This window comes from Phodopus roborovskii, unplaced genomic scaffold (genome assembly GCF_943737965.1).
Source record: "Phodopus roborovskii unplaced genomic scaffold, PHOROB, whole genome shotgun sequence".
NCBI lineage: Eukaryota > Metazoa > Chordata > Mammalia > Rodentia > Cricetidae > Phodopus > Phodopus roborovskii.
Genome location: NW_026126412.1, coordinates 6,941,415 through 6,969,352, shown reverse-complemented (window position 1 = coordinate 6,969,352; position 27,938 = coordinate 6,941,415). Strand labels below are relative to the sequence as shown.

At 40.5% G+C, this 27,938-nt stretch overlaps 1 protein-coding gene across 1 annotated transcript in view; it reads left to right on the top strand.

The window, feature by feature from the left end:
• Positions 1-27,938, top strand: part of Adgrv1 (adhesion G protein-coupled receptor V1) — a 468,823-nt gene that overhangs the window by 382,733 nt on the left and 58,152 nt on the right. The window contains exons 86-87 of the mRNA XM_051182821.1: positions 3,357-3,514; positions 27,609-27,730. Of these exons, the coding sequence (XP_051038778.1) occupies positions 3,357-3,514; positions 27,609-27,730 (280 nt within the window). The remainder of the gene's footprint in view (positions 1-3,356; positions 3,515-27,608; positions 27,731-27,938) is intronic.

Here is a 27,938-nt window from a genome sequence, read left to right as displayed (position 1 = left end):
TTCTTTTCTTTTCTTTTCTTTCTTCTTCTTTTTTTTTTTTTTTTTTTTTTTTTTTTGAGGCTATAACATGATATAAGATTCTTCTTGTAATTTTTTTCATTTTTTATTTAAATTTGAAACAAGGTTGTTTTACACATCAATCCCAGTTCCCTCACCCTCCTCCCCCACCAAACCCCAACCCAACCCCCTTCTGCTCCCCTGGGAGGGTAAGGCCTTCTATGGGGATTCTTCAAAGTTTGTCATAACATTTGGGACAAGGCCTAGGCCATCCCGCATGTGACGAGGCTGAGAAAGTACCCTCTATGTGGAATGGGCTCCCAAAGTCTGTTCATATACTAGGGATAAATACTGACCCATTACCAGAGGCCCCATAGACTGCCCAGTCCTCCTAACTAACACCCACATTCAGAGGGTATGGAGCTGGTTTCTCAGCATCAGACTGGGGTGCATGAGCTCCCCCTTGTTCAAGTCAGCTGATTCTGTGTGTTTCTCCAGCCTGTTCTTGACCCCTTTTCTCTAGCCTGGTTTTGAGCCCTTTACTCATCATTCCACCCTCTCTAACTGGATTCCAGGAGTTCGGCTAGTGTTTAGCTGTGGGTGTTTGTTTCTGCTTCCATCAGCTACTAGATGAAGGCTCTAGGATGGCATATAAGGGGGTCAACCGCTAATCTAATTATTGTGGAAGGGCATTTAAGGTAGCCTCTCCACTACAGCTTAGATTGTTAGTTGGAGTCATGACTAAAGATCTCTGGGATTTCCTTAGTGTCAGATTTCTCTTTATATCTATAATGGCTCCCTCTATTATGGTACCTCTTTTTTTGTTCTCTATTCTTTCCCTGTCCTCAATCTTCTGTTCCCTCAAGCCCAACTCTCCCCTCTTCTTTCTCCTAACTCCCTGTCCCCTCCCTTAATCCTTAAAAATGGATCCCAAGATAGCAACAAGCATCTTCCTTCATTAGTCCACAGGCAAAGTGGACCTCCAGAAGGTCAGAGGCATGTCTGTAGCCCTTCTCAGGAGGAAAAACAACTTCAGCAAGTGCCACTGCTCTGAGACATCTGCTTTGGTGGTCTCCTTCCTCGTGTGACTCTGCTATAATGGTTCATTCAACTAAAGGGTCAAACAAGGACACAATCCTAAAGCTTTCCCTTTCTGAGTCTTCAGAATTGTATCACACATGACCTATCATGGATCGTGGCTTCTGACAGTGCCTACACAGTCAATGTGGGCCTAGATTTTTAAGGAGGAGAGTTTTGGTCCTCTGACATTTGATTGGCAACTCTTCCTGCTGTCCACTCTACCTGAGGTCTGCAGTACTTCCAGACCATTCTCTTTGTACATGCATGCCCAGTTGAGACATTATCCACCTCCCTTCATCAAAAACAAGCACTTGCATCATTTGAGTAAGGCCATTAAGAATGTGTCTTAGTTTAAACTATATTATTATTTAAAGATTTATTTTTATTTTTTATTATATATGTATATGTGTGTGTGTGTATTGTGTGTGGGGGGGTTAATTTGATTTCTATTGCTGTGATAAAATACCATGAGCCAAAGCAACTTGGGAAGTAAAGGATTTCTTTCACTTATGGGTTACATCCCTTCATGAATGGAGGTCAGGAAAGAAATCAAGGCAGGAACCTGGATACAGGAACTGGAGAAGAGACCATGGAAGAATCAGCTCACTGGCTTGCTTCCAAGGCTTGCTCAGCAGCTTTCTTCAACAACCCAGGACACCTGCTGAGGGGGTAGCACAATACACATTAGTTATACATCAAGAAAATGCCCCACATACTTGCCTATGACGGGCAATTAGTGTGCAGCAAACTAATTCAGTTAATTTCCATAACTGACTTGTAATTATTATTTTAAAGATAAATGAAGGCATAGAAAGTCTAAACATTCTGATGGAGGCATTTTCTCATTTGAGGTTCTCGTCTCAGATAACTCCAGCTTGTAAAAAGTTGTCAAAGAGAGAAAGAGAGAGAGAGTAGATGTCTAAACACATCAGAAGAGGACATTGAGCTAGAGTTACAGGTGGTTGTAGGCAGCCCAATGAGGATTCTGGGGACTCCTCTGTAAGCAAGGTATATCCTTCTGCCTGCTGAACCATCTCCCCAGTCTCTTCCCTTAAAGTTTTGATAGGGACACTCTCTTCTCCAGTTGCAAGAATGAGTGCTTAGCCAACTATCTAGATTTTGTATTTTGAGATTTCCTTCTAAACATATTTTTCTTGACTTTTAAAGTTTACTATAGCTATAACATAGGCTTGCATCACATAGGCATCACAAAACGAAGTTAGGAAAAATGAAGGAGACACTTTCTTAAGGTCGTAAGACATTTTCCTCCAAGAAGGTTGTTTCCACTTCACAGGAAACTGCAGCACAACACAAGTACAGCTGAGAAATAACAAAACTGTCAAAAACCAAGAGAGTGTCAATGCCAGGGTAGAGAACCCTCAAATTTGTGGTAAGCATTGTGTGAGTGTGCACATGTGGAAACCAGTGGCCATCCCGAGTGTTCTTCATCAAGACCATCTCCCTCTTGAGACAGGGTCTCCTGTTGACTTGAAGTTTATTGACAAGGCTAGGCTGGCTGGCCAACAAGCCCTGGGGATCTGCCTGTTTCCTTCTCTCCAGGCTGGGATTATAAGCACACGTGACCATACCTAGCCTTTATGTGTATGCTGAGGATCAAAGACGGGTCTTCATGTATTCACAGAAACACTTTGTCTCCTGAGCCACCTCCCCACCTCCAGCCCTCATATCCCAGCATGCTCCTCAGGAAGATGGAGCTAGGGAAAGATAAATGTTGTTTCCTAAGTCTAAAAACAGTGGTTTAAGAAAATTTTTTCTAGATGTGCAGCAAATGAATTCAGTTAATTTTCCTAACTGACTTCTATTGTAGATACCATTGTATTTCTTATTTTAAAGATAAATGAAGGCATAGAAAGGCTAAATATTCTAAAGTCTGTTACTGAAAATGTAGTGATGGACTTCAGTGGCACTCTACATCTGAAGTCCAGGTACATAGACTATCTCTGTACCTTCCCACATAGCCTTGAAAATGATACACATGCTCTGGATCTATCAAGTAAACAGGATGCAAATGACACATTCATTAGGCAAACTTTTTTGAAAACTTTCTCATTTTCCAAGAGATGAACTCACCAGAGAACCTCCTCAGTGATGTGTAGGTAGACCTGTTTCCTCTGCTCTATGACAGATTTACTTTGTTAAGACGAAATTTACTTTCAGCAGCATCTACACTCAAAGAGCTAGTGCAAAGTGGAGAGAGGATCAAGAGTGAATATGTATCTTCATCTTGTCTGAGTTAATGCTTGCCTCTTCTATTCCAGATGCTTCATTCCAAACATCTATGCTGCGCTGTTCACGGCTGCTCTCGTCCCTCTCATGTGCCTCGTGGTGGTATTTGTGGTGTTCATTCATGCCTATCAGCTAAAGCCACAGTGGAAAGGTTATGACGACGTCTTCAGAGGACGAACAAACGCAGCAGGTTAGGAAAAAACTAATTTTGCGTTTTAGAAGTGGGAACTCCTCAAGGAGGGGAAATGCCATGGAGTTTTTTGTTTGTTTGTTTGTTTTTTGTTTCATTTTGTTGTTGTTTTTTGTTTGTTTTGTTTTTTGTCTTCTGGGCTTCTTGTTGTTTTGTTTTGTTTTTAAATGGTAGAGAAGGATGGAATTAGGTGCAGCTTTCAGCACTGAAGCCTTGAGTTAAGCTAAGCTCTGGTGTCTAGTGCTTACTTCTTCCTGGCAGCTCTGGTCCTGGGGGTTTTATTGCTGTTTCCAGTTTCCCTTAAGGTGTCACTGTTTAGGCCGGTGAGTCACTGGCTTCGGGAATTACTTCTCAGGCTTTCCCCAAGTTAGGCAATAACAACCTGCATTCAACCTGTGAAGTCATTTCACTTCCTGCCTATTCTGAGACTTCAGAGTCAGGCAGACCTCTGTGCTGCTCAGGAGCATGGGATGTCCCATGTGGCTGGCTTTCTGATCATGCTGACAGGCGCTTAAAAACATGTATAATCAGACAGCCTCCTAAGTGGCTACACATGTCTGTTACTTAAAAGTGCAACTCTTTCCAGCCTACATTGGCTTCCAGGGTGATTCATTTTTTCCCTTTGAATCTGGCTCAGCACAGGATTTATGATTGGGTTCTCTTTTCCTTGTCCTTAGAATAAAGTTCCCTAGGAATTTCCTTAACTAGGAACAGTGACCACACACCTATACACAGAAACAGTTAAACACTGGGGGTGGGGCAGGTACCCCAAGAGATTGAGGGGAAACTTTTGACCTGGAAGGGGCATCTCTTGGGTCAGTGATCTTTCCTAAGCTTCTGAAAATCTGAAGTCAAATGAGTGGCCATCTTGGGGTAATCAATCACTATTTAAAGGCTTGTCAGAATTGAAACAGAATTGAAACAATACAGGGGAAGCCCCTAAAATAGTGTCTAATGCTTCAAGGGTTCTGTAGCTATTGCCACTTAAAAGATGTGACTGTGCCAGGAGATAGCTTTCTAGCCCCTAAACTGCATCAGGGTGCAAAAACATTGTTTATGAACTACTAAGAAGAGCGCTCTCATGTGTGTTTTTTCATGAAATCTGTGGCATCTGGTATCTTGCCAGCTCTTCTTCCATGTCTCATTTGCCATGATAATGTGTGGGGAGAAGTATTTGTAGTCATGAATGGCCTTAAATTTATCAGTACAAAGGTAATATCGGATATAGAAGCCCTACTTTTTCTTGGTTCCTGGAATGTTTTCACTCAACTTGAGATTCATCATAGTAAAAGGCCCGCTATGTTTAGAGGGGGAAAAGGGGCTTTTGTTTTGTGTTTTGATCAGCTGTCTTTTGTTTAGTCACAATGGAAAAATGCCAGTATTGTTAGGTGTGGTGGCACATGCCTCTAATCCCAGAATTTGGGAGGCAGAGGTAGATCTCTTTGAGTTCAAAGCCCACCAAGTAAGTGAGTTTGAGGCTAGCCAGGGTCATGGAGGGACCCTGTCTCAAAAGAAAGAAAAAGGGCCAGTGTATCATTCTATCCATTTTATCCATGGTAATAATATGAAGACCTAACACAGCCAGCTAACCCTTTAAAGACCTGCTTCCCCTGGACTTCTTAGCTTTGTTCCACCACCAAGGCCATGTCCTGGTGATCCCTCGCACATTGAACAGATATGTGGTGGTAGATATACCACCACAGTTGTATCTCAACTAGGGAACTCACTCTACAAGGAAATAGTAACAGAAGCATGACGTTATGTAGCCTTTCTGAAGCAAAACATGCATGGATTTCTGATTCCCCTATTACTCTTGTTTGGTTTTGGTTTTTGAGACAGGATTTCTCTGTGTAACAGCCCTGACTGTTCGGGAACTTGCTTTGTAGACCAGGTGGGCCTCAAACTCATAGCGATCCACCTGCCTCTGCCTCCTGAGTGCTGAGACTAGAGGCATGTGCCACCACCCCCAGACTCCTGATTTCTCTCTCCTAATGATAATCTGAATACTTACTGCCTCATGCCTTGGCTCTTTACATCTTTCTCATCAGTTTCTCTATTCTAGTCTTGTTTTTGTTGGTTTATTTCTCTCTCCTAATGATAATCTGAATACTTACTGCCTCATGCCTTGGCTCTTTACATCTTTCTCATCAGTTTCTCTATTCTAGTCTTGTTTTTGTTGGTTTATTTGCTTGTTTTGTTTTTCCTGCATTTCAATACTCAGATGCCTGCGCTTCAAAACTATGAAGCAAATCAAATATTTTCACTTTCCATCTTTGAGGTTGAGGTTTCTCAGTGTCCAAACAAAAGTCTTGACTCTGAAGTCTACAAGAGCCCCCATAACCCTCTGCTCACCCATAAATGGGTACTATTCATCCTTCTTCCTGACCATGCCAACCTACTTACTTTTTCCTAGAATTTCGAAATACAGCTTTCTTTGCCCTTTAAGGAACCGTGCTAAATGAGATGGGGGACTTCTGAATGAGTGAGATGAAGAGGTAGATGTGGTTTATCACACTCCCAGCCCACATTCAGTTTAAAGTGGTGTAAACACAAGTTAATTTCTCTTAGTCTCACCCCATTCCCTTTTAGAAAGCCTGAATCCCTTTGGCATCACTTTTTCTCTGTGAAACTCTTCGATCACCTCTTTGCAGCATCACTACAAATGGGAATCATTCCTTCCCTGTGCCTTGATTGTCCTTATTTGTGTAATTATTACAGCCCTTGTCATAGAATGTGTCTGGGGCTTATTAGCTTTGTGTGGCTTACTTTATATAAATCCTTCCTTAAGAATAAGGAATAATCGAGATTCATTTATATATCCCCGGAGTCTTTCAGAGTACTCAGTGGATAGCAAGAACATGGTTGATATTCTTAAATAATTAAATAAGTGGGGATCTAATGAAATATATCAGAAGAATAGGCACTGATGCATCATCAAAAGTGGAATGAAAATGATTTGTCTTGTCGGTCTGTTCATCTGTATTCCATTAAAATAGTGTATATCTAGCACTCTTTTTTTCTCTGTTCTTGCTTTCTGTGTGTCTCAGAACTATGTTTGGATTTGCTCTTTACTAGTGCATTTGAAATCCACTTAATGTGCCCCATATATTGGAAAAAAAAAAACAACTTCATAACTTCATTCCTACTCTAATCAGGAACATTTAATATATTGCTTGAATCTTCTTATCAAAATTGGATTGTGCTGACCTTTAAAATATCCAATTAAGGTGGCACTGTAAATTAGTGTTTCACCGTACTACTCTACTCAATATAGATAGTAGCTAAAGATAACATATTAGCAAAAGAATATTAAAAATAAAATAAATATATCTCTGTGGATCAGAAACAGAGCAGAAGTATAAATTGCACATCTGAGCCAAAACCCTAGTATTTCCTGAGATCAGGAAGTTGTGGCTGCAAACTCTCATCTGCTCTGGTAGAAAAGTGGAACCTGTGAGATTCTAACCCATGGAGGGAAGATGCAGACAGTGGATCATGACAAAAGCCTGGGAAAGCTGCTTTGGCAGCTTCAGTTTGACTTAAAGCAACATGTCAACCCAGGGAGACAATTACATCTCATTAAATACCAGGGCCAAACTCTTCAGAGTTAGAAACAATACCCATGTAGCCATAATGTCACCATGGAAAACGAAGGCCCAAGACATCAAAATACTCTCTGAGGGCTTTGAAAGCCACAGGACTATTTAGGGGAGGCAGCAACAGAACCATTTCACTGTAAGGAAAATTTAGATCTATCAGCAAGCACTTGTCTTGTAGGATTGTGTGGTATACCTGTAACATGCTTTATATTATAGTATGCAAAAAAAAAAAAAAAAACCATTGGCTAAATGGATTGGAATCCCAGAACAGTCTACTCATGAGCTGTCTCCTCTGTGCTGTGTTCAGAGTTTACCTAAATATTTTTGAGACCCTTTAACAGACTCTCGTGGCTTCATGTAATGAGAGATCCAAAAGGAAATCACAAAGGAAATATACAGAAAAAAAGAAAGCACAGAAACAAGCCAAAAAGGCACAGTAGAGCCACCAACAGAGGAAGGGGATAGAGAACCACAAATAGTGTAGCCTGAAGAGATAAAGCTTGGAATTTTATGGACTTGGTATAAATACCTATGAGATCAATCTATTTATAAGGGCTTACTGAGAATCATTATCAAAATACTAACAACAGTTTGAACGTTGTGACTGTATTTTGGAAACCTGGATTGTGAGCAACTTTTTACTTCTGATATTCTGTACTCTTACCCTAGGTAGGCAAGTCCCACACAGGACTCCTGAGTCTTTGGAGTGAGCAAACGTGCTACTTGCTGAAAACCTAAGTCTCAAAGACAGCACACCCTCTTCTCTTTGTCTAAGCAAGTGGTGCCTTTCACGCCCTCCTGTCCACAGCATGCCAGAGATGGAATGATTTCTTTTTCCAGCACAGTCTGCTACAGTTCTAAACATGCAAAAACAGTATTACCTCCTAAAGTAACTCAGCTAAGAGTTTAATTACATTCCCCTGCATTATATAGTTAATACTAGCTTCAGACATTTTGGAATAACCGAAGGGGTTACATCATTTCATTTGGCCCTCAGTCTTCCACAGTCTGTAGAACTGTTCTCTGACACTTCTTCACAGAATACGTATGTATGCCTGACAAAAGGAACAATTTCTCCAACAACATGTCTTTGTCCTTACTGGATGTAGGATCATTGCGTATCGGTTCCTCACATCACACACTTTGGGTGACTAGTTTACTTCTGACATCCCTTAATTTCAAGCTGCATTCAAGTAAATTTAGTGAAATCTAATGGAAAGGTGGTGAGGAGAGCTGTCAGGAAGTGAAATGCCCTGGGAACTGCAGATAGCCATCTGCTACACCTTTCCTCCTGCGCTGGCCTGGAATAGCCTAACAGCATGGCTTAGAGGTCCTGTAGTTGATCTGCGTAAACCTGACTCTGGAAGGTCAGTTGTTCTCTGTGAGACTCACTAGCTTCCTCCTCCCCTCAGTAAGGTAGATGAGCTGCAAGAATGAGTCATAAATGTATACTGAACCAAATTTCAGTGTCTCAAATGGCATTTCAAATGAAGCCTATAATTTTCAGGTTTGGTTTTGATCTCGGGCAATGATAAACTGGTCTTTCCTTTCAGAATTATTTTAGAAGTCGATGACTCCTTTCTGATTCACCAGCCAGTTCTTATGTGATGAAAGATTCATGGAGCAGAGAGAGAAAATTAGCTGGAATGAAAAGAGGAAGTAGATGACTACAAGTCCTTCTGTTATAAAAAAAAAATCCCCACAGAGGTTCTACTAAATATACAAAATTGGAAAAGGCCTTGAATCTAAGGTCACAGCTGCCTGCACATACCTGATATGGTCTGTCCTCAGAGGATAAGCATACTCATAATTAGTACTTGGATGGGAAAAGTGGCTTGAGCCCAATGACCACAAACAATGAGACTGAACTATTTTAGTATGGTAATGGCCAGTTTCTTTAGTGGAATCATCATTATGGTAGAATACCACCAGCCCTCATAAGGCTAATTCTCTTTATCCTTTGAGTGAACAATAATAGTTAAGATAAACTTCCAGCACTGTGATGAAAATCATTGAAAACTTGTGATGAATGTAAAACATTTTATCACATCTTAAAGTTAAGTGACGTTTTTATTACTAATATTAAGAAAAAAAAAACCTCAAATAGAATTCCAAGAAACTCACTGAGAATAAGAGAGTAAAGAAATAGCTTCTAACATCCAAGATGGCTGACTGCTTACTTCCCTCTTTTTGGACATGGGTGCTCCTTTCACATTAAGGGGTAGTCTTCTTCCCCTCCATGAATCTGGGTTGGCTTTGGTCTTGTTTACACCAGTCTCATGGAAGTGATGTTGCCACACAATGGATCTGTCTTGTCAGAAGACTAACACTTTTAACTATCTTTACCTTGGAAACCAGCCACCATGTATGTTCAGTTATCTTGAGACAATCACACTGGTAGAATGACCAAGCTAGCCAATGGAGAGCTGGCACGTAAAGAGAGATGTTTGGCCAACATGCAAGGTTTTTGGAGCATCTGAGCCTTGGTTCTGGATATGTGTAAAGAAGCCATCTTGTATGATCCAGCCACAAAGAACAGAAAACATGCCAAGGGAAGCTTCAGGAATGTGGCAAATACCTTGATTTTCAATGACTTAGTTTTGTTTTATGTGGCTTTGTTGCAAATAGGTGAAACATTTAGATCAAGAAGCCTCATGTTTCTCATTTCAAAATTATGTATTGCTGCCATTTTAACTTTTGTTTGCAGAAGCACTCATGGTTTATAAGTACAATTTCAAAAATACCGTCAGATTTTTTTTTTTTAAAAAAAAAACTCAAGTGGTGTGGCTTACATTAAGTCCAAGAGAGTACCTTTATCTATAACAGCGCCTGTGTGCTTGCCTGGAATCCAGAGTGACCAACTCAACAGGTTTTCCATGGCCTTAGCAGCAAAGGCTTGCTTGCCGTCTCCTTCCTGTTTTACTGCTAAGAAGAAAATGAAAACACAATGCCTGGAGACCTACGGAAAACCCCAGAGCTCTTCTCTATACAATGGATGTCTGTTCTCTGGAGTCTTCGCAAGGGCAGCTCAGCCTTCCCACAGTTTGATAGTAGTTGGTGGGGAAAATCCCAGATGTTCCAGGAAACATTGTAGATGCTCCTCCTCCATGACCTCAGTCTTTGGAGATGCAGATCAGAAATCTTTGAACCCAAAATATGATGTGCAGCTTGTGCTTCCTTGTTTTTTTTTTTGTTTGTTTGTTTTTTGTTTTTGTTTGTTTGTTTTTTGTTGTTTTGTTTTATTTTGTTGTTTGGGTTTTTTGTTTGTTTTTTTCTTTTGTTTGTTTTTGCATTTGGAATTTGATATTAATCACTAAAGACTGCTAGACCATGGTTGGGGTATACCTCCACTGTAGTGTGCTTGCTATCACAGTCCCTAGGTTTAATCCCCAGTGCCATAAACAAAAAAGCAAAGATAGCCTAGAATGATAGCCTCAGTAATTCCCTATGCTTAGGAAATAGAAGGGTTGAACATTTAAAATTCTGCAAACCTGTATTTTCAAATGTATCCAAAGAAGTAGAGAGTCTATCCTTTTATTAACCAAATAAACAGGTTTTTGGTTTGTTTGTTTGTTTGTTTGTTTGTGTTCTGAGAGATTCCCAGGAAGTGTTTAGTCCTCCCCATCTCTTCCCAGATCCACTCCCCACTCCCTACCCACACAGCTTGTCCCTGAATATCTTTACCTCAGGGCATCCTTACCTCTTTATCTCTTACCCACTGTTACTTACTCACTGCTGACTGACGAAGGTAGCTAGCTCCCTATCAGATTACCAAACAAATGTACATTCTACTTCAGCAGACTTCATAAAGCATGCAAGAGTTGATGGACTGTGCCTGCCCAGCAGTGACAGGTATGAGATTCTGAGTTCCTTGTCTACTTCATGCTCATCATTACCATTAACGCCATTACCATGAAGATTCATCATCTCCCAGGCACTATGCTGAGAAGTTGTGCATAGATAAAGCTCTCATCCCAGACTTTTCATGAATCTCATGAAAAAAATAGTTATTTCTACAGTCAAACAAGACAATCCAGGCAATGCAAGACTGGGCAAAGTTCTATAGAGACAACAGTGTTAAATCATGGAGTTGGCATGAGGAAACATGGGTGTTACTGACACTCTGCTGAGCCACAATGGCTGCCACCACCTAAGCATTTTATTATGAAAATGTTCACTGACAATCCCTATCTGTAAACCTTAATTTTAAAAGATGTCAATAAAGATAGCCATTAGATTCTTCTCCCCTGAAAGAGCTTGAAGGGATCTTGTCTGGATCCCTTCGTATTTTTTTTATATCTAACCAAAACCTCTCTCTCTATTTCTATTACTGTAATACCCAGTTTTTCTCAGTATTCTCCTAGTTGATACAGTGTTATGCTGCTGGTCTGGGATTGTTTGATAAAACATCAGCATCTCAGTGTTTTCTAAGCTTTCTAGACTATACTAAGAGCCTGACATTTGTTCTATTTTCTTTATTAGTTTAATACTATCCAGTATGTAATTGGCATAATACCATGAGATCATTTCTTCAACATATTTTCCATAAGTCTCAGATATCCCCTCCCCTTTCTTTCCCTGTGATTATGCCTGGAGGATTTCACAGCTCTGGCTGCCATGCAGGATATCATGGATGGTAAATGTAAAGAAGAGGCATTTATTCTCACAGTCACAGGGTCTAGAAGTCCACAATGAAGGTGACAGCTGACTTGAATGCCTAGGACCATCTTCCTACTATGGTAATAGTGAGTGCTGTGCACTCACAGAAGAGAAAAAGAAATTCTTTCTGTGTTTCTCTTTCCAAGTCACCAGACACATTGTGAGAGCTTCACTGACCATGTAATGGTTCTTCCTGTAGACCCAGCTCTAAGTTACTACCATTCTGGGAGTTAGGCTTGCTACATGTGAACTTGAGGCTAGAAGATACATTCTACCCATGACACCTGGATCACATCACCTATCATCTCATAGCGCCACTGTCTAGAGACTGGTGTTCTTGATTCTTATTTGTCTCTATTCTGGACAGAAGCATTCTAATATGCAAATTGCCCTTGCCATTAAAATAATTGAATGGTGGCAATCTTGGGACTTTAAAGGAAAACCCTACTACTATTTTTTCAATGAACTTCACATACTTAAGCCATTCTTACATGTATGCAGTATAGTTTCTACCTATATGCAGTATAGTTTCTAATACATCTGGATTTAATACCACTACGCTCAGTATTGCTTTCTGAGTTTACTTATAGTACTTTCAGAGAGAATAGAGAGTGAAACTGTATTTTATTTTTAGTGGGCCAAGGGTATTATACGTGTTCCTAGACCATAGTGTGTTCGTGAAAGTCAGAGAACAACTCTTGGGAATCTGTTCTCTCATCTCATCTTGTAAGATCTGGGTATCAAATAGATTGTCAAGTGTGAGCAGAAGCACCTGTAACTGCTGAGCCATCTCACCAGGCCTGGAAATGATTTATACCTTGCTGTCCACCTTTGTGGGGCTTTGGTGGAGGGTTAACAGAAGATATAGTCTTTTAAATTGTGATACACAATTAAAACCAGTATACTTTTGTGGCTGAAGATGATTCTTAATGTGCATGACATCTCTTACTGACATGGTTGTACCCGTACATCATGCGTGACCAGAGAAGAAATGAAACATTCCCCGTTGTTCATAATGTACTTACCAAATTTCAATATATTTCCTTCTTGCTTGTCTCCAATTCAATGAAAAATTTAAATTTCAATTTTCCTGGTGGCATACTCCACTTTTTAGAAGGATTTATTCCTCTTCACTTATCTTTCAAAAGTTACCAATGAGTCATTGCTTTCTAATCCTCTGAAAACTCTATAAAACAGTTATTCCTGTTTATTGCTTTGATCTGGAAGCAGTTTTGAATGGATGACGGCACTCTTCCATTTAATTCCTGGCTAAGGGAAAGACAGTTCCGCATTTTTAAAATATGCCTCTCCAGAATTAGAATTTACACTATTGCCAATGAATGTATATAAAACTCATCTAGATAGCAGAAACACCAGATTTTTGAGCCTGTTTTCTCTTAGAGACTTTGTATTCCGACACGGTGGTGAGCACCTCAGCCAGCTTCTCCGCTATAGGCTGTTAATCATAGCTCTGCCAGGTTCTTAGTTGCATATTCCATTGTAACTTTTTCCATGAACTTTTTATTACCACTATTACTATTTCAAATCCTTTCTTCTCATGATTCAATGTTTACATTGCTTTTTATAGAAATAGGTCTTGAAATGATGGATTGTGTGGGTAGACTTTAAATTGATTGACTATTAAAATATTAAAGGTCAGATCTAGGAATAAAGAAAAGTAGCGTTATTACTACAAAAATAGAAACTGGGGATAAATCACCTGGAAATGAGCAATTGGATCATATTGGGGCACAATGGCTTTGCTCTAAATGCCATGCTTACTAGTTTACACATTGTAATACTCAAAGTGAGATAGGGAAATGGCATGTTTGCAACCCATTGTTTCTTGAAGAAAAGCTCACTATACCAATGGTGAAGTGTGAACTTCACAAAAAGCAGCACACTCTTTTGGGAGCCTTAGTTTAAAGGAAATAGGAGATACAGTAGTCCCTTCCCCCAGAAGGCTACAAAGATGGCATTTCCACTTAACAGGAGGCTAAAATATCTTCTCTTCTAACATCCCAGGACATTGCAGCTCTGCCTCCAAACATCCTTTCTCAGATCCCTCCAGTTGCCACCACCCTTTCCCCTCCACATTGTGGCAGGTGCCTGTTTTCCTAATCACCCTGTATCCTTGTCACCATTTTCCTTCTACATCTCACTCTTCACAGCCTCCCTGTCTTTCCCACTGCTTATTCCCATTAACCCTTGATCTACCCAGTAACCTTCTTTTCTCTGTACCTTTCACTGTCCTCTGAGAGAGTCCATTACAATTGGAGATTTCAAGGATGCTTGCATTTGGTCCTTTGATCTCCTCACCAGCTTGCCTTCCTCTTTAAGTATCAGCCAATCACCAGTCTAGTCTAAGCCACATGGTACTCTTTATTCTTCTTTATTTTGGCAAGGACCTTACAGTGATCCACCTGCCTCTGTCTCCCCAGTGCTGAAATTACTGGGCATGTAGCACCACCTTCATACAGCACATGTACCAGACTGCTCTGTGGTCATATTCTTCATATTCTTGAGGACGGATCTTTATGTGGGTGTGATGTTCATTTTCTGCATTTACAGACACAATTACTTAATAGCACAAAGTAATACAGAGTTCCAACAAAGAATAATTAAATAAAAATAATAAAAGATAAAGAAATACAGAAAGTAATTGTCAGCCAATTAATGGCTGTCTGCAATAGATACTAGTTTATTCTAATCAACCTCAACTGGGCCATATCGGTTCCCCGAAATCTTTGGACAACCTTTAATTGGTTCCCAAGTAATCTTTGAAGCAGAAGCAGGAGCCCTTAAGTGTTGCATGTGATGCATTCTGTCTATATAAGAAATGAACAACAGCATGGTGATACCATCCTCAGGTTTCCTTACTTCGTCTGCTCATTATCATTTGTCGTCTCCTGTTCACACTGCCCCTCCCTTCTTACCTAAGTAGCCACTTCTTGGGAAAGCCAGTCCTCCCATCTCCATCTTCCATCTGTTCTTTCTTCTCTTGGAACTAGTTTTTGCTGAATTTTCCACAGCTGCCATACAGTTTAAATCTCAGTCCTCTGGGCCTTACCCAGATGCACGTCTAAGGACGTGCATCGCTCCACACCACCTAAAAGAGCTTACTCATAACGTGGCTGCCTTATCAAGTTCCCGCTCTGCCTCTCCCCTTTCCTTCACCAGCAAGTCCCTGCAGCAGTTGGTACTCATCACCTTCTGTTGACTGCTACACCATAAATGTGACTCATTCATCACCCATGCCTTTGCACACCAAGCCCAGCAGCTTCTCCCTCATCTGCTTATCCTTAATTGCTCTGGCTTAAGTCAGGACCGATAGCCACCCCTCTTCAGAAAAGCTATTTCCCTTGTGTTGCTGATATTTTCACTTTCCTACTTACACCCTGCTAATGGTTCTTTCTTGTGAAAAAACTCTAGAGTGTGTATGTTCTCCAGGGATTGCCTCAGCTTTCCATATGTTGATAGCTAGTAATTCTGAAATCTGACAACTCTATCCCTGCTGTTTCCACTTACACACACACACGCACACACACACTTCTTATGTTGTTAGGATATATGCACGAATGTTTCCCTCAAGAAGTATGAGGAAGTCTCACCTGTCTTCATCTGCCTTGCTCAGTTCCTCTGAGCTCAATGATGTTTACCTTTCTCATTCTTTTCTTTTTGTTTTCATATCCAAGACACCTGCATAATTTCTCTCCCGCTATAGTCATAGTCACTCACATCTCTGGTTATCAGAACTGTAGCATCGGAACCTGTCAGGCTTCAGGAAGGAATTCTGATCTCATGAGTCTGTAGACTTACTGAATCAGAAGCTTTGGTGATGAGTTCCCTCTGTCCACCTTCACTTCCTGATGTGGAGTTCACTTCCTAATTTGGGGTACCACTGCAGTTCTGTCTCTGTACCTACTGTGCTCCACCCCCCACTCCTTACAATGGAGGAGTTGCTCTTCTGCCTTGCCTAGGGCCTTTCCATGCACACACTTAGACTGCCCCCATGCACTAATATCCTGGCTCTGGGCCTGCTTCCTCCCCACCAGCCTGTTTGCTTTCCTACAAGATTAGGCTGTCTTTCATGGGTTACCTCTTTTTCTCAGAAGTGTTAAATGGATCTATATTTGATGAAAAATCATTCTGCATTTGCCCTGAGATTCTTCTCATTACTCACTTCTGTAAACTTGTTACTGCAGCCAAAAGGAAGAATCCATTGGGATTCATAAATTTGCCCTTGCCCCTTCCTCTGTGCTGTTCTTATTCCTTTAGCCTCAATATTTACACATTTGCCTGCCTTCAGGGTTAAGACTGATAAACTTCCTTCTTCACAAATTCCTTCCTGACTCGGCTAGAGCTAAGCACACACACACACACACACACACACACACACACACACACACACACACACAGACACCCCAAATAACAGCATCTACCTTACATACCTGTCGACCAGTCTAGCCATGATTTGAATTTCATAGGCAATATTCAAGAGAATAGGGAAGAGGGATGCTAGAATTAAAATAAAAAAATAAAAAGGTTACATGTGACACTGACATACAGGGAAAGAAAAGTTTAATGATCCATTTTTGGATGCAGGTCACTGTGTTCAAATTATCTACTCACTAATAGATAAACGTTGTCAAAGCAAGTGTTAAGGCTTTTTGTTATGCTTCTTGTTTATGTTTGTGTAAGTTGGTTGGCTGTATTCGTATTATTTTCCATGTGTAAGTATTTTGCCTGCATGAGTGTCTTTGCACCCTGTGCACCATGCCTGGTGCCTGTGAAAGCCAGAAGAGGGCACTGGATCTACTTGGACTAGAATTACAGATGATTGTTAGCTGTCATGGGTGCTGGGAATCAAACCTGGATCCTCTGGAGCTGCCAGTGTTCTTAACCACTGAGCCGTCTCTCCCTCTCCCAGGTTTTTGTTTTTGTGTTTCTGAAATACAGGCTAACTGTCCTGGAACACACTGTGTAGACTAGTTGGCGGGAAACTCAAGAGATCTGCCTGCCCAGTGCTGGGATTAAAGGCGTGTACCACCATGCCCAGTGATTTACGATTTTGTTGTGCTCTGATGGCTTCCTTCCCATTAAATCCTATGCAGGGGTTAAGTTTGAGCTATTTTTTTTTTCTCAAAACAACTGTTTCCCTTTTTATTCTCTGAGATTGCTAGTAAGAATGTACATAACGATCCCTGCCCCCACTTCTGTGTACTGTACGATTGGACAATGGCAAGCCTTGATGTGAGACAGATGGCTCTGTGGTCAGTACATTCCCAAGGACAGCTCTGTGTGTGGGTGTGCTGTTCATTTTCTGCATTTACGGGCATAGTTATTTAACAACAGAAAGTAATACACCCAAACCTTTTGAGCAATACTGCATTATTTCTAAGGAGAGACAATTCCCCTGTAATCTAATACCGAATGGGAGGAGAGATATAATCAGACACACTGTAAAGAAACAAGGTGTGGTTGTGGTAGTGCTTCCCTTTGATTCCAACACTCAGGTAGAAGCATGCAGATCCCTGTGATAAAGCAGAGGAAATTAAAAAAAATAAATAAAATTTAAAATTGTATTTTCTGGTAAGATGGCTAAGGTACAAAGTTGAAGAAGCAAGTAAGTTTTGAGGGTAAACTGCATTTATCCAGACTGATGCTCTGTCAGAAAACAGGTCTGGGGACTGAGATTGTGACAACCCACAAAAGCATTTTCTTGAACACACAGTATTATCATTAGTGTTTATTTTTATGAGATGTTTTGTTACTTAACTCAAGACTTTGGCGTTGTGTTTGAGCCTGTTATCCTATTGACTGTTCTGTGATGTACGATCAAACTATATTTCACATTTAACTCATTACTAGTGGGTGCTTAGTAACTTAATTTCTAAACGTCATAAGGCTATCTAGTAAGATTCAAAGTAAAGACATGTTATACACTTCTGATGTTCTGACAGCTGTGTGTGAGAAGTTGCTGCCTGGTCTAAAGGACTGTTTCAAGCTCTTTAGCACTGAGTAAATGGTCATGTTACAAGATGAGGGTCAACCAGACTTCAGCTGCTTCCTGCTCTTCTACAACAATGGGCTAAGCCAATCTTCAATGGTTACTCAGCTGGTTCCCTGTTTGTTTTAGAATTCTGATGTCTAAAAACTTTTGTCACTTTCATTTGGCAAAACATTTGTAGAAAATTACTATTTCAGCTGTGAGCCCAAATGATCATTTCCCTTTGCATACTTCAGAGGAAGAAAACAGAATGTTTTGCCTTTCCTTGACAATCACAGACATAACTGACAGCTCCATCTCTACACAGCACAGTATTATCTGGCAACTTGGAAGTACATGGAATTACTCTAATAACAGTTTTTGCAAGGTTGGTGTGGGTATGTCTCACATAACTTGATTATTCTCCTTAGATTCAAAATTACAGCCTGCAAATTGAAAATTATACATAGCTTTTGCAAGGCAAGACCATAATTCTAGGCTTTCGCCATTTTTTTTTTCAGTCCATATAAATCACACTCAAAGCAGGAGTGACACTGGGATTTCCTTTAACACCCTAGCAAGCCCAAATTCTGCAGTGAGCAAAGCCCTGAAGGCAAGGTCCTCAGCAGAACTTGAGACCCTGGGGAATAGACTCACATTCCTTCAAGCCTGAAAAATAAACTAGTAAATAGCTAATGTTGGCTTCTGTCCTATGGTCCAGTATGTCACCTGCACAGCTCCTTCCTTGCCAACCCTCACACAAACGTAAGTATCAACTATCTATGTCTAAAGATGCTAGGTGTAGGCCTACACTAGGAATATGGTCATTAAGGCTTCCTTCCACTAAGATATACTATGATCTCCCTCAATTCTTGTTTAAAAATTTATGGACTGTGTGCCATAAGGCCATAAGCCATTGGTAAGTCCCATTATCAATATATTTCAAGGGGAATGAGATGAGATAAAGGAGTATGGCATGAAAGCATAGGGTAGACAGAAGGGAAGAAAACAAGCTAGGATGTATGAAGCTTTTCTCTCAAGAATGTGCATTTCTGAAGGGTGGTGGTGCACACCTTTTATCACAGTACTTGGGAGGCAGAGGCAGGCAGAGGCTAGCCTGGTCTACAGATTGAGTTCCAGGACAGCCAGGACTACACAGAGAAACTCTGTCTCAAACAAACAAGCAAACAAACAAATAAATAAATTGCAGTCCACAAGCATTGCTTTCTGTTATTTGTGGTAGTTGAGTCCCAAAATCCAGGAATCGATGGCAGATCTTACTCCTTAAATGGTCTTGGAATTGGCATATGGAAATCTTAAATAAAATAGACCAAGTTGGGGAAGTGGTCAATGCCTGTCACCCCCTTTCTCTCACCCCTCCCCCCCCACTTCCATTAAAATGTAAGTAATTGGGCTAGCAAAATAACCTAAAATTTAAAGGTACTTGATGCTAAGCCTGAAGACTGAGTTTAGTCTCTAGGTTGTCCTCTGGTTTCCACATGGGCCTGAGAACATGTACTCTACCACACCCAAAATAAATAAATAAATAAATAAGTGTAATTTAAATTAAAAAATAATCATAGGGATCTGACGTAGAGGTATATCATTAACAAGTGGCTTTGCCTACAAAACACAACCATAAATTCTTCTGATATGCTTTCTCTGCACTTTAAATCCCTTCATCCCTGTTCCTTCCTTCCTCCTCCCTCCCTTCCTCTCCTCCCACTCTATGTCCTTCTGTTTGTGTGTGTGTGTGTGTGTGTGTGTGTGTGTGTGTGTGTGTGTAATAAATACTGGCCAGGTAAATTTAGCTATCTGTTCTACTTTTAACTGTATCATAGCTAATTATACAAAGACTTGAACTACAACTTGGCTTTTGCTTACTAATTTAACTAAGTTTGACCTCCCCCTTTGTAAGCAAGGTGCAGAACTAAGCATTTGAGAATGTTTTCATGGGCTTTGTGCAATAAAGGATTTCCCAAAGTGCAAATGTATTTAGGATGACCATAGAAAAAGAACCAACATAGAGAGACAAAAGATAGGTAAGTATGTAGGTAGGTGGGCAGGTGTCGTAGGGTTTCTATTGCTGTGAAGACACATCATGATCACAACAACTCTTACGAAGGAAAATATTTAATTTGGGGGTTTATAGTTTCAGTGGTTTAGCCCATTACCATCGTGGAAGGACATAGTGGCATGTTTAGGACTTGTGGTTAAAGATTAAGAGTATAAGCTGACCAAATGTGGTAGAGATTGTTTCTGTGAACAATTTCCAAAGCTCACCCATAAGTGTTAGTTTTGTATGTGAGCTTAGCCTTTAACAGCTAAGCCATCTCTCCAGCCCCACAAGTGTTATTTTTAACCCATTCCACACAGTGGCCCAATGCTGACTGGCCAGTTCTGGGACATGAATGCCTTGCACTTTTTTTTTTTTTTTTTTTTTTTTTTTTTGTAGGCCTATGTGCTTCTAGGCATACTTGAGAGCATGTGTGAGTGCTTGTGTGTTGTGGAATCGGTGCTAATATGGAGTGCTGTGTTCTCAACAAAAAGTGAGTCAGACCAGACCACAGAAGAGTCCTTGTATCCAAATATCTATTAATTTCAGAATAAGAACCATGCTTCAGAGAAAGAACTCTTGATACTTCTTTTTTTCAATTTACCTGTTTTCCTAATTTAAATGAGTCCTCTGGTGGGGAGAAAAACATAAATATCTTAAATAAAACATATAAGTACTATGTTTTGTTTACTGTTGGTGGACATTTGGCTGTTTCAATTTGGTTGTTGTTACTGATGCTGCTATGAACATTGGTATACAAGCAAGTGTTTCATCCCTTACCTTCACTTCTTAGGGATAAAACTAGGCATGGGAGTTTTGGATCCTATGGCAACTTTCTGTTTAACTTTTAAGGAACCACTGAACATTTTCCACAGCAGCAACACGTGACATCCCCATCAGTGGTCCACAGGACTCCAATTTATCCCCATTTTCCTACCTACTATTTTTCCATTTCTTGGTAACAGCTATCCTAATGAATATTAGTTATAGCTCTTGTAGTTGTGTGTTTTTTTTCCTACGTTGCTCATTATATTGAGTATATTTTCACATGTTTATTGGCTATTCTTATAGTTACTTAGAGAAACATCTTTCTCAGCCCTTTGTCCATGTTGAAGTTGGAGTATCTGGCGGTTTTGCTGCTGCTGTTAGGCTGTGGACATTCTTTGTACACTGTGCATGGCATTGTTGTTTATATAGATCTCCTTGTTCTTTGGATAGAATGATGTGTTTTTAAGGTCTCTTTTTATGGAGAACATTTAAATTATGCTATTTTATGTTAACAAAGCCATCTCTAAATATCAGTTGTCTCTAACATTACCAATTACATCTTCTTGGACAAACATTGGCATATAGGCAAGAGATAAGTTACCAGTAATTTATTATATACAAAAACCCAGATTAGTAATTGTGAAACTAAATTTATTTCCATTAAAGGGGACATTAATGCCCAGCTTGCCAAATTAAATTCATGGTACAATGATAACCATTTAGCAACATGCTTCTCAGCATCCATCCCCATCCTCTCTTCTTCTTTTACTGAGGCTCCAGAGAATTTAAAGGGTGTCTCTTCAGAGGTAGATGAACAATAAAGCTGTTGAAGCTTGAGTTTCAGAGCCTCTCACTTGGATGGGCGTCGTCTGAGACGTTGTAACCCAATTACAGACTTGCCATTTTTCCTTTATAAAGAACTACCCCCTCCTCCAGTTTTATAGGCTTAAATCCCACGAACTCCAGATGTGCCTTTGGATGTTTCTTCCATCTGAAGTCCTTGTTTAATTATTGTTGCTCTGCTGCAAAGCCAGCGTGGGGTCCTTTGCTAAATGCAGAATTATTTATGACAGGCTTTCTTCCTTGCAGAGTTTCTGCTCCAGAGTGCCAAGCTACCACACTCTTAACAGAAGGAAATGGGCTGTGGGTATCTCTAGGCAGCAGCCCCAGCATGGTCTGTTAACTTTCGCTCTAAGTGCTATCGGCACATAGTACTTGCTTGGCTCTAGGTACTTAGAAGAACATGTCAGCCAAATTCTGGAACCACAAAACCTAGTTGTGCATATAAAATTGTGCAGGTCCTTTCATGCTCTACACAGAACCACAGATAGAAACTTGTGTTTCTCCAGTAGAAGCTAAGCTGTGATTTGAAGAGTTGATAAATCTTTGACAATTAAGCAGTTTCCTAGGCTCATCGAGGCCTTCTGACTCTTTTCATAGAATTTCAGTGGGAAAATAAAAGAACTTAGTTTAAAATTTAAATCAGAACATAGTCTCTCTTGTTTAGCTACAAGTCATTAATGGGAAAAATTATCAATCTACACGAACACGTTTTGTATTATTTTATTTTCCCAGAAAGTTATAATCACTCAGATGATTTATAAGGGTGCATCTGAGCAAAATATCAGCATAACCCTTGGTAAGGCCTCCTTCTTTAAAAAGAAATAAATCTGATTTTTCTACCTCTTGCCACTTCTGTCTCTTTCTTGTTTTATTTTTAATTTTTAAAAATAGAATTGATTTGCATGCTTTCAAAATGTCATTCACAAAGAAGTTGGTGATTTTTTTAGTAATCAATTAATTTAGCTTGTTAAACATGATTGCAAAATTTCATTTCTCTAGTGAATTCTTCCTAAACAGCTTAGTATTTGAATATACCATTTTTAAAATTTTTATTTATTCTTCTCTCATAAAATACATCCCAACCAATGCCTCTCCTCCATCTATTCCTCCCAGTTCCCCCACCTTCCCATCTTCCTCATATTTATAACCCTAGTTTCCCCCCTAGAAAAGAGCAGGCTTCCTAGGACATTAACTCAACATGGCACAAGAAATAATAAGACCAGGCGCAAACCCTCACATCAAAGCTGGGAAAAATAACTCAGTAGGAGGAAAAGGGTCCTAAGATCAGGCAGAAGAATCAGAGACACCCCATTCCCACTTTCAGGAGCCCCCTTCCCCCATCCAAAAAACTTAGCAAACCAACCACAACATGTATGCAGTGTTCCTAGGTCAGGCCATGCAAACTCTGAAATTGCCACTCCAGTCTCTGTGAGCTCCTATGAGCTCTGTTTAATTGACCCAGCCAAGGCCATGCCCTCATGGTATCCTCAACACCTCTGACTCCCACAGTTCCTCCACTGTTCTTCACTAGGGGATCTGATGGAGACCTTCAACCTGTCTTTTTCCACCTAGTGTTTGGTTGTTGGTCTCTGCTCCCATCTTTTTTCTTTTCCTTTCTCTTCCTCAACAATTGCATCCCAAATCCACTAGTTGGTTCAGAGCAAGGTTTGCATGCACCAGATGGTACCCAAACATTGGCTACCAGAACACAATCACTGCTTGAGGTCATTTGAGTGCATCATAGGGTGCTCTATAGAATCCAGAGTGAGTTTGGAAGCTCTCTATGCATGGGTAAGGATGACAGCTATAAGCCAAACAGGGAAGTGCATAGAGCAGTTAAGATTATTGAAAATATGGGGGAATGGACTGCTCATTGACAGAGGACATAGTCACAAAATGTGGAAAGGGAGGAAACCAGAACTAATGTTTGTGATGTGGCAAGAAAAAGTATTGACGCGAACTGAAAAACTTCTTTACAAGAGTGACACAAACACTTATAGTTGTTAGCCCTACCATTGTCTTACTTTCCACAGTTTAATTTCCCTATGATGCTAAAACTAAAACTGGAAATGAGCATTTCACAAGTTTTAAGTTACACATCATCTTTTTTAGCACAACTAAATCTCATGCCATAATGATAATGCAGACTGAGACACAATCATTCCTTTGTCCAGTGTATACCCTACCTGTTAATTAGCTACTTAAAAGCTATCAATTGACTTCCACGTCAACTGCTCAAGTATTACATTTCTTGGGTTCAAATAACACTTAATGGTGCCCAAAAGTGTGAGAATAGTGATGCTGGAAATGTTCATGTGCCCCAGGGAAGCCACCAAGTATTTTCCTTAAGTGATAAGGCAGAGGGTCAATATTATCAAAAGCATGTGCATACTATGCACATTTTCAGACATGCATCTGGAAATGTATCCTCTGAGAACCAGAAGAAACAACATCATGAAATCATGAAATAATCTGAAATTACCCACTAAAGTTATCCTCTACTGAGAGAAATACTTTTATAACCATAAGTATCTTGTATAACAGGAAATTACTTTAGGTATGAGAGGGAATGAATGCATATATGATTGATACAGGGAGTGAGAGAAACAGAGAGAGAGAGAGAGAGAGAGAGAGAGAGAGAGAGAGAGAGAGAGAGAGATTGGTTACTGAGACACCTTAGGAGTACCAAGAGCAAGTAACCTTGTCTAGCTGTTGATCATACAGAACATGGTATCCAAGTACTATTCTATCCTAAAAGGAATCACGACTAGTGTACAGAATGTCTGACATATCCTGGACCCATAACTAAGCAAGTGCCAATGGAATGGTGAAGACATAGGAAATGGAACAGAAGCCACCTGGACAGGGCTATGAGTAGGGGCAATTTAAACATCAAAATAAATACTAATGAATGGCAGACCTATAAATATAACAGGAATCTCGGAGTCCATATTATAAAACTGAATAAACTAAATATTCGGTAATAGAAAGAGTATTTACATAGTTTCCAAGTAATGCTACTCAATATACTTTTGAATTACAAAGGTTTTTCCCTTAGAGAAGGCTAATTTTAGAGGCCAGTCTATGCAACCCTCCAATACATAGGTGACCAAAACAAGCATTTTCATTGATGGGACAAATCGAGTTCCTGTGTTAAAATAATGTATACATTTGCGGTCCAAATCTAAGCATTACAAATCAAATAAACCCAAATCTGTGGTACTTGTCCTAGCTTCACTCTTGTTGCTGGGATAAAATGCCCTGACCAGAAGCCACCGGGGTGGGGGTGGGAGGAGAAAGGGTTATTTTAGTTCACAGTTTGTTATAGTGAGGCAATTAAGGTGTGACTTAGGACAGCTATTCCCATCACGCCCACACATTTACCTGCTCACTTGGCTGCCTGTGTTCAGTTTGATTTCTCTACTCGTTTTTTTTTTAAATTTTTTATTTATTTAAAAGTTGTTTTCTTCATTTTCACACACCAACCACAGTTTCCCCTCCCTCCCTTCCTCCTACTTCCACCCACCTTCCCCTGACCCAATGCCCCATCCACTCCTTAGTAAGAGTAAGGCCTTTCATAGGGAGTCAAGCAAGTCTGGCATATCAAGTTGAGGCAGGACCAAGCCCCTCCCCCTTGTATTGAGTGTGAGAAAGGTATTCCTCCCCAGGAAATGGACTCCAGAAGGTCAATTCATGCACTAGGGATAAATCCTGGCCCCACTGCTATTGGCCGCACAGACTGCCCAAGCCACACAACTGTCATCCATATTCAGAGGGTCTAGTTCAGTCCCAAAGCAAGTTCCCCAGATGTCAGTCCAGAGACCGTGAGCTCCTCATAACATGGGTCACCTGTCTCTGTGGGTTTTCCCTCCTGATCTTGACCCCTTTGCTCATAAAATCCCTCCTCCCTCTCTTCGATTGAACTCCAGGAGCTTGGCTCACTGTTTAGCTGTGGGTCTCTGTATCTGTTTCCGTCAGTTACAGGATGAAGGTTCTATGATGACAATTAGGGTGGTCATCAATCTGATTACAGAGTAAGGCCAGTTTAGGTACCCTCTCCACTATTGCTTAGATTCATTCTTTTAGGTTCCTAAGAGTTTCCCTAGTACCAGAGGTCCCCCTAACCCCATAATGGCTCCCTCTATCAAGATATCTCTTTCCTTTCTCTCCCTCTCTGTCCCTTCCTCAACTCAACTATCCCATTCCCTCATGCTCTTCTCCCTCCCATTCACTCCCCCCCCTCCCTCATGTTCTCCTCTCCTAAACGCCCCTCCCCCTTGCTCCTAATTTATTCAGGAGATCTTATCTATTTCCCCTTCCCAGGGGCATCCATGCATGTCACTCTTAGGGTCCTCCTTGTTACTTAGCTTCTCAGGGGTTGTGGATTGTAGCCTGCATATCTTCCTGCCTCTACTGGCTATTGCCCAAACAGTGTTTTATTCATCAACCAATAAGAGAAGCATATATACAGAAGGACACCCCCATCAGGTTATCCTTTTCTTTATGTCTAATATCCACTTATGGGTAAGTACATACCCATACCGTGTTTGTCTTTCTGGATCTTGATTGCCTCACGCAGGATACTTTTTTTTTACTAGATCCATCCATTTGCCTACAAATTTAAAGATGTCATTGTTTGTTAAGACTGAGTAGTATTCCATTGGGTAAAGGTACCACATTTTCTGTATCCTTTCTTCAGTTAAAGGGCATCTAGGTTGCTTCCAAGTTCTGGCTATTACAAATAATGTTTCTATGAACACAGTTGAGCAAATGTTCCTATGGGTTGCAACCCTTTTACAGGGATCACCTAAGACCATCAGAAAACACAGATATTTACATTACAATTCATAACAATAGTAAAATTATAGTTACGATATAGCAATGGAAATAATTTTATGTTTGGGGCCATTACAACATGAGGAACTGTATTAAAGAGTTGCAGCATTAGGAAGGTTGAAAACCACTCTCTGATATAATCCAGGCCCCTTGCCTTGGGAATAACTCCAGCAAGAGTGGGCTGGGTCTTCCCCACATCAACAAACACTAGTAATCAACACAAATCTCCACAGACTTGTGTGTGCACAGGCCAACCAAATAGGAATAATCTTCCACTGAGCATCTCTTCTGATGATTATAAATTGAGTCAAGTTGAAAGATAAAAGTAACCATCACAGTAGTCTAAAAGAAAAACTACCATAACCAATAAATATGTCAAAGGCAAGGTCTCAACCATTTTTGTTAATGGGATCACAGAGATATCAACTATGCAGTGCTGGCCCTAGCTGTACAATGGAAATAGTTTCAGTAACTGAATGGCATTTGTGAGATGGCTCCATGTGTAAAGGTGCTTGCCATGCAAGCCTAATGGCCTGAATCGATCCCCACAACCCACTGTGAAAGGAGAAAATCAACTCCTGAAAGTTGTCCTCTGGCTTACACACATGCTATGACATGCATGTGCCCTTACTCAGGCATACACACAAAATGCATACATACATACACATACACCATACATAAATATATATATGTATGTATGTGAGTATGTGTATATACACACACACACACACACACACACACACACACAGTGTGAGAATAAAATACTGACTTGCATGGTACTTACTTTGGAAACCTTTAGAACATCTGCAGGAGAGCATGGTGGGCAGAACCAAGATGAAGGGAGTTAGTCCCTTCATCTCCTCTTTTAACCTTCATAGTACATTTTGTTATTGTCTCAGGGAATCAAACGCACGCACGCACACACACACACACACACACACACACACACTTTAAAGCCACATTGGGGGGGTATGCTCACGGTGGGGGGGGGGGCTCAGGGCCACCCCTCACCCTTAAGGAAATCTAGGGACCTTTGTACTCTCTATGCCACTTCCCACACAGTCCAGCAGGTGGTAGCCTATGCAGGGACAAATCTCTTTCTTCCCCTTCCCCAAGTGACAAAAAGACCCATTTGAAAACCAGGCACTATGTGGCTCAGCACTGAGCCTTCCCTTCCTCACACAGAAGGATTTCCTAGGCTGTCTTCTGCATGTGTATTAGGATATAAGCCACCTACCACAGAAGGCGTCCGAAGTCATTTCGTGTTCATGTATGATCACATATTGTCACATGCAGTATTCCTAACCTCAATTTTTTTTTGTTTGTTTTCTTTGTGTTTTCTAGAAATTCCTCTGATTTTATATCTCTTTGCCCTGATTTCTATGACGTGGCTTTGGGGAGGACTGCATATGGCCTACAGACACTTCTGGATGTTGGTTCTCTTTGTCATTTTCAATAGTTTGCAGGTAAGCCAGGCCTTACAAGGCAACACCCATTTAACAAATGCAAAACCCAGGTGTCAGTGTTCAAAAAGTAAGAGTCTGCATACAGATGAGCTTGTGTGCACAATGACAAAATGTTTTAGAAAAATGTAGAGGGGGGGGCTAAATAGCTAACATTTGAAATATGTCTGGAATTCCAACTTACCCATCATGTACGCATGAAAAGGAAAAT